The 15,550-nt window shown below is 37.3% G+C and overlaps 1 protein-coding gene across 1 annotated transcript in view; it reads left to right on the top strand.

The window, feature by feature from the left end:
* Window positions 1-15,550, top strand: part of ADGRV1 (adhesion G protein-coupled receptor V1) — a 520,998-nt gene that overhangs the window by 228,272 nt on the left and 277,176 nt on the right. The window contains exon 84 of the mRNA XM_029215616.1: window positions 5,010-5,110. Within this exon, the coding sequence (XP_029071449.1) occupies window positions 5,010-5,110 (101 nt within the window). The remainder of the gene's footprint in view (window positions 1-5,009; window positions 5,111-15,550) is intronic.

Consider the following 15,550-nt stretch of genomic DNA (forward strand, 5'->3'; position numbering starts at 1 on the left):
CCAAGTGTATGAAATGGGCATGTAGGCCAAGAAGTTAATAATCCTCCATTTAGAAAGGTGAAAGACTAGGCTATATACTTGTGACTTTTAAAATTGTAAACCAGTTTATCAAATTCCAAGAAATTAAAGTTATCCCTTGAAGCTAAAAAAAGATAGAAAGGACGAGTAAATAACTGCACAGCAGTGTAACGTTATGGGACTCGCCTCAAAGGTGATTTGGAAGAATCACAACTTACAATAACTTTAGATGATAATGCCATAATTTTATAGTTATTGAGGAACCTAAGCATGGTTTGAGGTACTATTACTATTCGGAGAATAATATCAAAGAAACCTGCTCTGCTTCCCATAACTCTGTTGATGTTGGTCTATCAGAGGTAGACATTGGGTTAAAATCATCCTAATTTTGACTCTGGAGTACAATCCATATGGTGTTATGAACTTAATGAGACGCTGTAACGTTCCATAATCCACTTCGTTTTTAACATCAATACATGAACTAGGTCATGTTTGATGTACTTGTAGGTGGGTGAGTCTCCTGTTTTGAAGTGCTTTTAAGCGGAGACCTCACATTTGTTCTTTTTTGTTCTCTTATGGTGGAGAAATCCTTTAACGCATTAGTCAAACTAAAGCTTTCCCTTTAAATGATGAATAGTTTTATTTACTCTATAGATTACTAAGTATATAAATGCCAACACAATGTCATTGTTTACAGTAAGTAACAGGAGATAATTGTCTATAAATTGCTAAATACTAAGACTTACAGGATAAGTAAATCAGCCCAATCCAGAATACTTTGAAGCATGCTTATTCTTTTGTTCAGGTTTATTAAACTGCAAGACTGTTCTAAAAAAAAAAAAAAAGAATATTCTAGTTGTGCTTTTATATTTTACAAGCTGATATTCTAATTGTTTTTCTAGGAAAAAAAAACTCTATCAGATGCCACCCATTCATTTTGAATTATTTTTAAATATAAGAGATATTTACTAAATTTCTGTGTCAGATTCTTCTAAAGATATTAAGTTCGTATTCACAGTAATCGTTGTCCTAAGATAGCCATTATAATTATCAAAACAGTTTCATTCTATCTAATGGGGAGTTATTTACAAGAAGAATCGAAAAAATATCAGAACTTAAAAAAAAAGCAGTTTTAAGGGGTTACTGCAGGTGATAAAGAAGTCAGAGAGCTTAGTCTAATTCTGACATGGCATAAAAATGTTGGATTTCTCTAGCTATGTATCTATAATAACATGTATTGTTTAGGATGGCCCTGATTGCAAGTGACAGAAAGCAAGTCAAATATCTTAAATAAGCAGAATTTAGTTTCAGGGTTGATTAGTTCAGCACCCCAATGGCATCATCAGGGGCCCAGCCTCTTTACATTTGTCTGTTTTGCTCTCCTCAAAGGTTTTATTTTATTTTCTCCGCCTTGCCCCTACATGGTCTTGAGCTGGCTGCAGCAGCTCTAAGCATCCCATAACTCTGCCTAGGCTTGCCAAGGGAAAAGCACTCATCTGGATCCAGTTTTAAGAGCAATGAAAACTTTCCTGAAAACCATCCAGAGCGTTTTCCTGCACATCTCTTTGACCAGAATTGTGTTCTGTGACCTTTCATAAACAGTCTTGGGACAGTTTAACACAGCACTCTCCAGTAGATCTTTCTTCGATGATGGAAATGTTCTGCCCTCTTCAGTGTGGTGGCTACTGGCTACATCTGGTTATTGAGCCCTTGAAATATGGCTGGTACAATTGGAGCCTGAATGTTAAATTCTATTTACTTTTAATTAATTAAAATTTAAATAGCCACATGTGGCTAGTGGCTACTGTATTGAACTTCATAGGTTACCCAGAGGCTGGTCTCCTAGCAACCTCTTCCCTCTGGAGTAAACCCTTCCCTCTAATACACAGAAGTTGTGTACTCTAAGGTGTTTTGTATTGACTTTTGTTTACCCTAGAAAACTTTTCAGGATTGACAATTTTGTTTTCCTGTCCTTAGCTTATTAGTAGCTGTAATCAAGAGGCATCACGCTGAAGGGAGAGTTGCAGGAATATGGGAATCAATAGAGATGAGCAACAAAAAGTAAAAAAGGTGACAGTTACAGCTAACATTAGGTGGGAGAAGAGAAAAAAACCTAAGCTGACAAGCGAATAACTGATTTAATAATCTAGTGATCATTTGGTTTTTAGATTGATCTGTAGAGAAGACAGGGATAACATAAGTAAAGCAATACAAAATTTGTAAATATTTTAAAGAGATTTTCATGGGAAAAAGTGTTAATGTTTGGCTTGTGGAGGGATAAACTTCAGTGATTTGGACAGTATGTCCCATTTGTAAGTGATGCCAAACAGTAGTTATTTACTGGATATCTATATTCATATACAAACAGTACATATGTATATACACATACAAACATTCGAATATTGTATAGATAGATAAGATCTTTGGTCCACTTTGGTAATTGTGAAAGAATCCAGTGGTTCTTTAGAGTTTTTCTTATCTAAATCAAAGATTATCAATGTTATCATTTTGTTAAGGGTAATTTATCTTCCATCTTACTGTCTAATCATATAGAAAAGTTATTTGTGTTAGTAAACTGATTAATTGCTTTTTTCCAACAGATTCTGTAACCTACATAGTGCTAGGGAAAAAATCAAATGAAAATTATTCAATCAGCAACTTGTTTTTCTACATAATTGACAAGGAATCAGTTTTTACAAACCTGTTTAGAGTATACCTTTAGGTAATATCTGGAATTGTTACACTTTATTTTTAAAAATTTCTATTTATAATTATACCTTTTTGTACCCTGTGATTTACATATTAAGGGAATTTAAACCAAAAAAAAGTTACAATTTTTAAAAAACTGGCTTGTAAATTTAAATTATGGATGCTGAATACAGCTCTTCAATATCAGATAAGAAAATAAAAGATAAATACTTAGCATATAGTGTTTAGGAACTTGGTAATTGAAGTATTTATTTCTTTAAATCTAAGGTATTCAGTATCTCTCCCAAGGCCAGTTGAGGCTAGGCCGCTTGAGGTTTTTTTAGCCACATTCTTTTCTCCTAAATAAAAAATGCATCTAGATAATCATCCTACATTACACTTACAGGCTAATAGAACCTAGCCCATTCTCCTGCCACTGGCTTTGAATCCTGGACTGCCACCAGGTGTCCTGCTAGCATTTTAATTGAAGCTTAATAGACTTAATTAAATATTACTGATCTGGTCAAGTTTAACTGTACTAAATTTATATCATGAAATGGGAGTATAGTGGAGAATTACCAAGTTAGGGGAAAAGGCTGTGAATAAGTTCTTCTTGTGAACTAGAAAGAAACAGCTGACTCAGGAGTATTTCTCCTTTGCCCAGCCCTAATCCCCTTGCCTCATATTGTTACCATCCACCACAGTAAACTCATAGTAAAGCACATATTTGTGATCATGTGGCCGGCAATGAAATGAGACTTCCAAGTACCTGCTTTTAAGTCAGTGTGGTAACACACACAGACCCCCACACACACACACACACTCATACACACACTCTCACACTCAACCTGAACCTTCAGTTTAAGGTGACTCTGACCATCACAGGAAGTTCAAAGTGTACATTTGTGAGTTTGGAGCAACAGCTTAAATAGTTTATAAGCTACCTAAGTAAAAATGCAGTTTCTGGCTATACTGTGTACCTGTGTGGGAGGATTGGACAGGCAGCCCCAGGACCTGCGCACCTGTCCCAGAACACCTCATGGCAGCCTTCCTAAAAGTGGATTACTCCTGATTTCTTGGCCAAATTTCTAGGCTGAAAGCCTTGGCTAATGCAAAGCCTCACTTCCTGTGTGGAGCTTTGTCTACCTAATGCAAACCTAAACATATTGAAAGCTTTTCCCAGAAGGATTTCTGAGAGGCATTTCTGTGCTGACAATTAGTCACAGACCCCATGTGCGCATTTTGCAGATATCCAGTCCACTTATGCTAACATGTGGTGTACGTACTTGAGAAGTTTGTTCCATGGCTTCAGAAAAGATAATGAAGAAACAAAATGTTAAACAAATGCAGCGTCTCCTGCTTGCCATGGAGGCGTTGATGAACGAGCTAATGCATGCAGAGTACAGGGCAAAGCAGCATACACAAGCCAGTCGTTATGTTTCAACACTTCTTAGACAAAATAACCCTACTGAGGATGAGAGTGGAGTAAAAGGCTTAAGTGATAAAGCAAATAGGTTACTTTGTGCAGCACACTTAAATTTTAAAAGGCAGGAAATATTTATAAAAAATATATAGGTTCTACATTTAAAACCTAACATTAAAAGAAATTTATACAAATTGCAAGATAAAAGATTTATGCGTTAGTCCTGAGATTCTGATCTTCCCCTTGAAGTAGTATAGGTAGGTAAATTCAAGTAGATTTAAAGAAAATAAGAATAATGTTCTTCACACTACTTGGAAATGTAGATGTTTAGGTTAAAAATCATCTCAGTGAGAAAGAACACATTTTGTTCCTGGTTTTGGCACCCAGGAGCATAAGGTTGCTTTAAAAATTCATAATCACCACTGTTGTAATTACATAATTATTTCTAGTGGACAAAAAGGGGTAATTTCCAAACCTGAGCTTTGGTAGCACCATTCACAATTTTATGCCTGAAAAATCCTATTCACCTCCCTAAGTGTCTCTATTTAGCAAGCCACCTGATCATGGAAAATTAAATTGGAATTTGATTCTTTTCTTAAACAGTAAAACTTGTCTAAATTATTAATCTGCTTAATTTGTGCTTTCCTTTTAGTAGGGAAGTAAACAAGTAGATATTTGAAATTTAAAGTTACCCTTGGGCTAAATAAGTGTGAGGATTTTATATGTCTTGTCAAGTGGACTGGATTAAAATTGGAACATGAATGTTCCCTGAAATGTTGTGCTATGCGGCCTTATGTGCTTACCTTTTCCAGAGATTTTACCATGCTTCTGTTTATTCATGGATTGTAAAACCACACATGGGCTTTTTTTGTTTCTACAGGTCTCTGCCTGGCTGTTCTTTCCCATATCTTCTGTGCCAAGTATTCCATGTTTGCAGCTAAACTTCTGACTCACATGATGGCAGCCAGCTTAGGTACACAGGTAGGAGAGCGCTGGGATTTCCCACTTTCATGTGATGTTCATGTTTCTTCTTCTGTGATCCTTGAGTATAAGTAAAGTTTAATCTCAATTTAGTTGAAATAAGCTTGTTTAAATTGTAGTGGAGGAGGCTGGGGAAGGAGAGCAGTAAGAGGAAATGAGAGTATCAGGTCTAAAAAGTGTCTTTTGTGAACTTTCTACAGAGAAATACCTTAGTGTCACCGCTTACAAGAAAATAACTGCTGCTTATCATGAAGCATCATATTGTCAATTTATGTATTACTAATGTGTATATATGTTAAAATGAGCACATTTTAATTTAATCTGAATAAAATATGCTCTGTTACAGATCCTTTATATGGAGGGCATTAAAATGATATATACTATTTATTTATTTATTTATTTATTTATATTTGGCTGCATTGGGTCTTTGTTGCTGCGCGCAGGCTTTCTCTAGTTGCGATGAGCGGGGACTACTCTTCGTTGCCCTGTGCAGCTTCTCGTTGTGGTGGCTTCTCTTGTTGTGGAGCACGGGCTCTAGGTGTGCGGGCTTCAGTAGTTGTGGCACGGAGGCTCAGTAGTTGTGGCTTGCGGGCTCTAGAGCACAGGCTCAGTAGTTGTAGTGCATGGGCTTAGTTGCTCCGCGGCATGTGGGATCTTTCCGGACTAGGGCTTTAACCCGTGTCCCCTTCATTGGCAGGCGGATTCTTAACCACTGCACCACCAGGGAAGCCCAAAATGATATATACTTTAAGACATCTGGATAATATATTTTGCTTCATTTAATATTATAGAATGCAGTTTGGTAGAACATTCTTTTTTGAAAAACCGTTTCTATGGCAGAAGAAATAGTGTGAAAAGCATTGAGTCATTCATTAGCATGCATTTTAAAGCACACAGTTTAAAGCCCGGAAGGCAGATCAAAAAGATGAAATTAAATGCCTTTTCTGTCCATAAGATATTCACAGTCTGGAACAGTAGATGTACATACAAATAACTCTAATGCAGTGTAATTAGTGTGAACACAGACTATTTGTAAATATAGTTGAGGACTTAATATTTCTGCGAAGGTAAGGGAAGTCTTCACAGAGGAGGTGATATTTGGGGTGGGCTCAAACGAGAAATTCATGCAGTTTGTTGATTAGAAGTAAGATGGGCATAGACATCTATATAAGCAAACAGGAAAAAGCATAATCACTTCTACTTGAAGACTGTAATTACAGTTTCAACCGGAAGAATACACTATATAATGTTATTATTGAGAAAACTTTGTAATATTGTTTTATAAAATTTCCTCATTTCTGGGTAGGTGGGTGCACATCTGAAGTGCAGAAAATGCTGGTGCCTGATTGTGTGCTGGTGTATGCATGTGTTCAGTTTATGTAAATTTATTGTGCTGTCCTTACACTTAGGAGTTGCACGCATTTTAGAATGCTAATGGCATTCTATTGAACTCCAAACAGAACCTTTAAAAATAATACTAGAGGAGGAGCTGAAATATAAAATGGAAGATTATCTGGGACATTGGACTTCTCTTGCCTTTTTTGGTCCCAGGAGTGAAAATGACATGAGTAAATTTCATAACTCTATTTTTTAGGGAAAAATGAAGTGCTGAATTCTAAGTGGAAGATCCCAGATTGTGCTTTTAAAGTACCTATGAACTATGAGAGGCAACAGCTGTTACCAAAGGGGGGCTTACATTGAGTTTGACAAGACTATTTATATTGCCTTGGTAGCTATCTTAGTTGTCTGATCTTGCCTTTGCTTCTTGTATTTAAGATCTTAGAAAACCCACCTTCCATAATTAGAGTTTACTTGGCTGTATTCACCACCCACTCTGGTGATTTTTTGGCAGCAGAATTTGTACAAGTCTTAATTATAGAACCATAGAATTACAGACAACTCTTCAGTGTCCTAGCAGACAAATTTGCTCATGTCTAGGGATGTAAAAAAAAGACAGGATTTATATCTTGGGACACTGCCTTCAGATTCACATTATACTTAACATTAATTTTGGAGAAAATAGTCAAATCCATGTTATTCAGTATATTTTTAGAATAGATAAAGCAACGTGGCATGAAAAATCCTACAATGTATGACTTGTCACGTGACGTAACTAAAAAAGAACTTCCGTAGTTTATTTTTGGCAGGAAGAATTGTTGATAGGTTGTGGATAGAAAGTACTGTTTCCTCAAAATGTTTTACCTATCTACTTTGATTTTTAAAAATCCTCTCTAAATTAAAGAGAATAATTTTCTCCTTTAAAACCTTTTAACAAAGCCTTTGAAAAATTCTTAGACTCTCCAAAAAAAGGAATGAAGCTGACTGCAGGAACTTGGGCCTACCCTTTCATTTATGAATTTTAAAATCACGTTTATATCTCCAGTTACAGAATCTTGCCAGTGGGGGGATTCCAGTTCCAGTCTTGGACCTCTCATTTGGGATCCTCCATCAACTATATGTTCGCATTCTTATAGTTTAAGTTTCCTGTAGAGAAGTCTTAAAAAATACAGTTTGGCCTGTGGGTCTTTGGCTAAAAGTAAAATTTCTCTAGCTGACCTCAAGTGTTTGAGTTGTGAATACTCTGTAGACAGGTCTGCCAAGACCATTTGGTTTTAAATCTTTATTGCTGGCCTAGGACTAAGTCGAATGGCTTTTGTGGAAAGGGGAAGAATAAAAATGTAATGGCCTCTGACTTCCTTTCAGGGCAGTGTGTCAGTGAGGGAAGCATTCAGCATCAGGAAAATGTGATAGTCTGTATTTCTCGAAACATATATTGTATCTAATGTTCTTCCTTTAAAAGCAAAAGATTCTGCTTTAATCTAGAATTTGTGTCATTCAAGCATCTTTGAGAACCACTGACTATAAATTACCAGCAGGTGGCAGTAAAAGATTTTTTTTTTTTTTTCCAAAACCGGTTTTTAGTCTCTAGCAAAGATGGAGTTCAGTAGAGAACTTAAGATGTTTTCACAGCACTTCTTGCACTGGGCTAAAGAGTATTCTTCTGCAACTTAGCAAACATGCATTTGTGATTTTCTACCTTTCTCTTTTTATCCCTTTTGTTCAGAATTGAACTAATGAGTCTGAAAGGCACGGTAAGAAAGCTTGTGCATCACTAGCTTGGACTATATCTTTCTGTCATTTATCATTTATAGTTAAATTCAGGGGTATAACATTATTTTCATTATATTTATGTTGTATAAGCTTTAAGAAGTGTGTTGTTGGAGAAAAGTAGGTTTAAATGTCGCAGAAGTTTTAAGATAAGATCTGTGTTTTCAGTATTGTTTATTTTAAAAGTATGTATTTTTCGGGGCTTCCCTGGTGGCGCAGTGGTTGAGAGTCTGCCTGCCGATGCAGGGAGCACGGGTTCGTGCCCCGGTCCAGGAGGATCCCACGTGCTGCGGAGCGGCTGGGCCCGTGAGCCATGGCCTCTGAGCCTGCGCGTCCGGAGCCTGTGCTCCGCAACGGGAGAGGCCACAACAGTGAGAGGCCCGCGTACCGCAAAAAAAAAAAAAAAGTATGTATTTTTCTTCAGTGCCAAGTTAATGTTTCTCACTCATCTAAAAGAAAATGATTAAATGGCAAGAAATTGTGAGATCATTATCTTTAAATATGAAGGAGAAGAGAGCAAACAAATTTTCATGACATTGGTGATATTTCTTGGAAAAACATCTAATTATATCTTAGGAATTTTTATCTTAGGATCACATTGCCAGCCCATGTGTGCCCTGATAAGGCTGGTAAACAACTAGGACAAAGGACAAGTTTGCAGTTCAGGGTTCTCAGTTCTGGGGGTTCTGTTAGGAAAAGCAATTCTCCAAATCTAAAAAAAGAACAGAAGTTTCCTCATAGAAAGATGATAAGATAGAACTGCATTTACTCTGATTAATAAACTTAACCAGAGGGAAACGTTTGTTTGTTTGTTTGTTTTCTCTGTTTTTTGTTTGCATGGCTTAAGCACCTTTTTCTGAAACTGAAGAGCAAATTAGTCTAGAAAAAAATGTATGTAAAAATACTCTCTGAATTCAGATGACACCGAATATCTGAGAATTTGAAATACTTAAATATGAATTTTGTGTAGCCGCTGGATGTATGGGAGTTTTAGCTTCCATAGGCCCTCTCCTTAAGAAGGGACAAGGAAATCACCTTAAAATTCAGAGGACTGTTCTCTGGAATTTAGCAAAAAGTTGGACTGTAAGTGACTTGTCCAGTTTCCTCATTCTGTAATGCTTTGGGATGTCGTCTTGCAATGTCATTTTGTTTCCCGGGTAGGATTCTGTGTAGATACTCCTGCCAATAGATTCTGCTTTAATATGCAATTTATGTTATTTTAGCTTTGAGTATCTAGCATTTTTGAGACGCAGAATCATTGACTGTACGTGAAGGAAGCCAGAAGCCAACTGTGACCTCTTCAGTACTGATTCCTTATGGCTACTCCAGGGTCTGGTTTCTCTCCTGGCAGCTTGCACTGTTGTGTTGAGTCTGTCAGCTCAGGAAAGTCATTGTGTGTGTAGGGTCTGAAAACATGTATCTTATAGGCATATCTTTTTGGATTGAAGCAGAGTCAGACAGAAATTGTAAAATGTTCGTTACTCAGAACAGATTTTTCATTAGCTGGAAGTTTTAGTTAATTGCTTGTTAAGCAGGGTATCCTTTGTTATTTCTGCTTTTGTTATTTAAGAAAAAGGAATTTAAGAGTTTGAGTACAAGAATAAAAATTGGACCTTGTTTTGAGGATTGGGAAGCACGAAGGATCATTATTCAGTGAAACATTTATGATCATTTGTTTGTGTAGATGCAAATGGATTAGGAAAGTGTTTCCTAAAGTTGGATGTAGGCATCTTGTTAAAATTCAGATACTAAATCATTAAGTCTGGGTGGGTTTCTGGATCCCACTAGTTGAGAGATTAGGTTAGCTCTGTTAGGACCCAGATACATTTCTGGTTGTTGTTGCTGTTATTGTTTTTATTATTACTATTATTATTATTACTTAACCCATAGTACTAACCTATTTTCTTTACTCTAAAAATAATTTCTGTAAGAAATTCCATTAATTAAATTTTTACTTCATTTAAAGTGTCATTGCCTTGAAACCGCTTACAAACATTTATCTTTCCATCCTGAAGGGAAAACTTCGGCTACCGTTTCCTTCTGGCTTTCTTTTCTTCCTCCTAGGTTACTAAGAAAAGATCCTCAGACATGGGAACTAATGTAGGACTGAGAGTGCAGACCAGACTTTTATTTTGGTCTTTCTCATAGCATTTCACACTTGCAGAACTTCTCAGTATTGTACGTGGACGTAAACCACTAGAAAGAAGGTGTAACCAGCACCTCCACCACCATTTCTTTCCTATAAAGAGCTTGTAAGCGCCTCCACTTCAATAGTATTGAGTATGTAAGGCTTTTATTTTTTATACAAAAAATTGTTAGGTATTTAACTGTACCTTTCCTTCACATAGACATTAATTTGGTGAACATGAATAAAGAGCATTCTGCGCACAGATATGAATATACATTTGAGTTGAACTTATTAAACTATTTGATTCTAGTTTAGGTATGCTCATTAATGTGGCCAAAATAGTATCACTATTCATGACTATGAATGCCCATTCAATCATCCAGCAGTGAAATTAAAGCAAAAAAAAATTGAACAAACCCTACTTATCCCCCATCAGGATCATCATTCATCTATGAACTCACCTGCTTCCACCTCATCTACCATATGCACAGTATTGAGATTGTGCAACGGGAAATACCAGGCAAGATATATACACATGAAGCATGTAGATAACAGTCTGAAAATGAACCTTATGGTAAGAACCAAGTTGTATGTAGAAGAAAGTCTCCTCTTCTCTAGGATACTAGGTAGTATTGCATAAGCTGTGGGTGAGGGCCTTAGCTTGAAAAGGCTCCACAGAGCAAGTGGAATCAGACTTGGTTGTTGAAAGATGGATAAGATTTGAAGAAATAGGATGTGGCACATTCTAGGCAGGGGAAAAGAACAAGAATAAAGACCTGAAGGGTTTAGTGACCCTGGGAATTCCACTTAGGTAAGACCTGCCCCTGGCATAGGGAACTAGATAAGCCATCGAAGGTGAGGTAGTTGTATATTGTCTGAGAATTGGTGGGAGTCACCAATGGAGTAGTCCGAAAGGGCACAGTGTGAAAGGATTGTTCCAAAGGATTGATCTGGCAATTAGGGTTTAAATAAAAAATGGATTAAAATAGAAGAATGCCTGGAGATGGGTTTAGAGAGGCAGGGTGGGGAGCTTTTACCATCATCTGGTTATGTTGGGTCACGTAACCAGTGTCAGTGGACAGTGGTAGTGGCAATGAGAATTCAGAGGAAAGAAGAGGAACTAATAAAAAAACACCCTGTTTTGTGCTATGAAAGTATTACTGTTTTAGTTTTCTATTTAAATCAATACAAAGGTCACACTGTAAATTTTATTTTATTTAATAAACGTGTTAATAAACATTAATATAATACCTACTAAGCATTATATGAGGTTGGCACTAGTACTCTTCCTATTTTACAACTGAGGAAACCGAGGCACAAAGAGTTTTAAGTTATTTGTCCTAGGTCACGTAGCGATACGTTTCAGAACTGGAAATTGAGCGTAAGCACCCTTTAACCACTACGTATACTGCCTCATAAATCGTGAATTAATGAGATTTACCCTATCACCAAAGAGATAGATAGCCTTTTCTTATTTAATTCATTTGACTTAAATAGAAAAGGCCAGAAGTTTTAATAGATGGAGAAGGATACATGCAATTTTGGGCATTAGGAATTTAGAGTTCCCATAGCACATTTAAGCTAGTGATTTCAATGTTAGCTACATAAACAAGTGTTGACACTATAAAATAGTTCTTTGGGACAGGTTGAGGAGAGAACCTGATTATAGAATACATGTATCTAATGTCACAAGGGCTTGCCTTTATGGCACTGAACTGTGCCATAAAACATTTACATGTATTGCTTTATTCACTCCTTGTAACAACCAGATGAGGTGGGTACTTTTATCATCCCTATTTTACAAATGGAAAGAATGGGACTAAGAAGTTCAGTTACCTGCCCTAACCTTCAGAGCTAGAATGTGGCAGCTGGAAGGGTCTGAACTCAAGGCCATCTGCTTCCAAAATCTGTGTTTTAAGACACTGTGCCGTGTGGAAAGAGAAGGATCATTAGAAGCAGCTAACTAAAGCATAGTTAAAGTTTCTGAGGCCAAGGAAGGAAAAGATGTTTCAAATGGAGGGATTTAGCATCAGTGGGAGATTAGTCCTCCAGTTTGGCAAGAACAAAGTCGCTGGAAACCTTGGTGAGAGATGATGAAAATAAGACACAAAAGGTTAGGGAGTTCAGTCGATCGGGAGGAAATGGAAGGGTTGTTTCAGACCACACCTGAGAGAAGCTTGGCGGTGAAAGAAGGGACCTGTTGGGGCACAAGAAGCGGGAACAGCTCTGGCACCTCTGATATAAAAAGTTCGCTGAAGGGAAGCTGGACCCTGGGGCTACCAGCTACCACCCACCAAAGGGGTAGGTCTCCTCCTCTCCCATCCCACTCCCCCTCCCACATTGGTATTTTTATTTTCTTGAAATAGAACTTTCTTTAGCAGTTTGATGAAAGGGTAATAGGAATTGGTAAATTTCTTTGTGATCCATGTTTTTATTTATACTTTTTGATTACTTTGACATTTTTTATGCCTAAGACAAGTAACTTCCTGCTCGTGTGCCTAACCTAATCATGTTATACCTAGGAGACAATTAAAGCTCTAGTTTGAGCTCGTTTTTTTCCCCCCATTTCTTGAATCCAAATTTTCTTTGATGACCTTACATTTTTGGTATTATTATTATTGAATTTCACGTAAACTTGCAATCAGTCATGAAGTAAATCTGTAGCTAGTGTTTATCAAATAATGTTATAATCCATTCTACAACCAAAAATATTAATATTATGCTATTCACAAGTATGTGCTTTGAGGGATTAAGATGATATTGGTATTTAAATGGAGGAAAACTTGAAGAAATAATAAGTTTTATGTTTGCTTTCTTCTTAAGAACATATTTATATATCAAAATTTTTTATTCTTAAAATCTTTTAATAATAAAATCCAGCTCCTTTTTTCCAGCAAGCTTTCAAAATTCAGCTCAACCGTAGATTCACTAAATTGAAAATAAGTGGACACTGAAGATACAAAAATAGTATCATGGTCACACTACTGGGAAATTCAAACTTTCCCGAGTGCTGAAGTAGCAAAGCAACAGAAAGAGTGAGTAATATTCTGAATGAGGCTACAGTGACATTATCATGTTTGCAACATGGCTTTTGTTACTAGGAAAAATTGTGAAGCAAATCCAGACTTTACCAGAAAATACCAGTTTGGAATCTTCTGTTACAGCCTCAAAAATATAAACTATCCTTGACTTTTAAAAGTCTTCTTTTGATCTCCCTAAGTAAGGAAAATCAGCATCTGAGAAAAATTGTTTTTATGAAAGTTTAATGATAGCTCTAAAGAACTTTAAGTAACAAATATGGAATGTAGGAGGAAGAGTCCCATTTTTGGAATTAGAGGACCAAATGGGGGAATATCTCTGAGCTGCAATCGGAAAATCATTGGAAAAATAATAAGAATGCCTGGGCTTCCCTGGTGGCGCAGTGGTTGGGGGTCCGCCTGCCGATGCAGGGGACATGGGTTCGTGCCCCGGTCCGGGAAGATCCCACATGCCGCGGAGCGGCTGGGCCCGTGAGGCATGGAGCCTGTGCTCCGCAACGGGAGAGCCACAGCAGTGAGAGGCCCGCGTACCGCAAAAAAAAAAAAAAAAAAAAAAATAAGAATGCCTGCCTTGCAGAGTTGTTAAGAGGATAATAGGTCATGTTCAAAAATCTTGAAACACAAGGCCTAGGGAACAAACGAGGGGCAAAGGCGGAGGGTAAGGATGATTCCTGCTGCCACACAACACTGCAGAGGCCCGTTGGGTTCTGCTCTGAGTCCAACGCTTCCTAATGCCCTCTGGAGAACTGAGCCCGCTTTTCTCTTCCGGAGGTTTTTTTAAATCAACAGCAAGGGAGGTGAAAGTTTCTTCAGCCCCACCGTTTTTAAATAATTGGCTCTATCATGCCTATTATCACACCTCTCACTGTACTCTCCCAGAAGTGTTTTTATGTTGGTCTGCATTATCTTTAGACACTATATTAATTTTTGCTTTGTTTATATTTTTCAAATGTGATTTTTTCCTCCTAATCTTAAGTATCTTCTAAGTGTTGTGTCTTTATTGCTTGTGTTGCATTGTTAGAACCTTAAGAACGGTAGAAATGTAGATAGATATTTGAAAAAAAAACTGCATGTGTGTCTGTGTGTATATGGTTTGACCTTGGGAATGTGGATGTGCGTACATTTGAAATTTGCAATAGGTATTTAAAAAAAATTTATAGAAGTGTAGTTGATTTACAATGTTGTGTTAATTTCTGCTGTACAGCAGAGTGACTCAGTTATACACATATTCTTTTTCATATTCTTTTCCATTATGGTTTATCACAGGATATTTTTATTTTAACATCTTTATTGGAATATAATTGCTTTACAATGGTGTGTTAGTTTCTGCTTTATAACACAGTGAATCAGCTATACATATACATATATCCCCATATCCCCTCCCTCTTGCATCTCCCTCCCACCCTCCCTGTCCCACCCCTCCAGGTGGTCACAAAGCACGGAGCTGATCTCCCTGTGCTATGCGGCTGCTTCCCACTAGCCATCTATTTTACATTTGGTAGTATATATAAGTCCATGCCACTCTCTCACTTCGTCCCAGCTTACCCTTCCCCCTCCCCGTGTCCTCAAGTCCATTCTCTACATCTGCATCTTTATTCCTGTCCTGCCCCTACATTCTTCAGAACCATTTTTCTTTTTAGATTCCATATATATTTGTTAGCGTACGGTATTTGTTTTTCTCTTTCTGACTTACTTCACTCTGTATGACAGTCTCTAGGTCCATCCACTTCACTACCAATAACTCCATTTCGTTTCTTTTTATGGCTGAATAATATTTATCACAGGATATTGAATATAGTTCCCTGTGCTATACAGTAGGACCTTCTTGTTTATCCATGCTATATATAGTAGTTTGCATCTGCTAATCCCAAACCCCCAATTCTTCCCTCCCCATCCACCCCCTGACAGCCACACATCTGTCCTCTGTGTCTGTGAGGCTGTTTCTCTTTCGTAGATGTGTTCATTTGTGCCGTATTTTAGATCCCACGTATAGGTGATATCGTATGGTATTTGTCTTTCTCCTTCTGACTTATTTTGCTTAGTATGGTAATCTCTAAGTTCATCCATGTTGCTGAAGGTGGCATTATTTCATTCTTTTCTATGGCTGAGTAATATTCCAGTGTGTGTGTGTGTGTGTGTGTGTGTGTGTGTGTGTGTGTGTGTGTG

Source organism: Monodon monoceros, unplaced genomic scaffold, assembly GCF_005190385.1.
Source record: "Monodon monoceros isolate NGI ecotype Baffin Bay Population unplaced genomic scaffold, NGI_Narwhal_1 Super_Scaffold_12, whole genome shotgun sequence".
In the NCBI taxonomy this organism is placed as follows: domain Eukaryota; kingdom Metazoa; phylum Chordata; class Mammalia; order Artiodactyla; family Monodontidae; genus Monodon; species Monodon monoceros.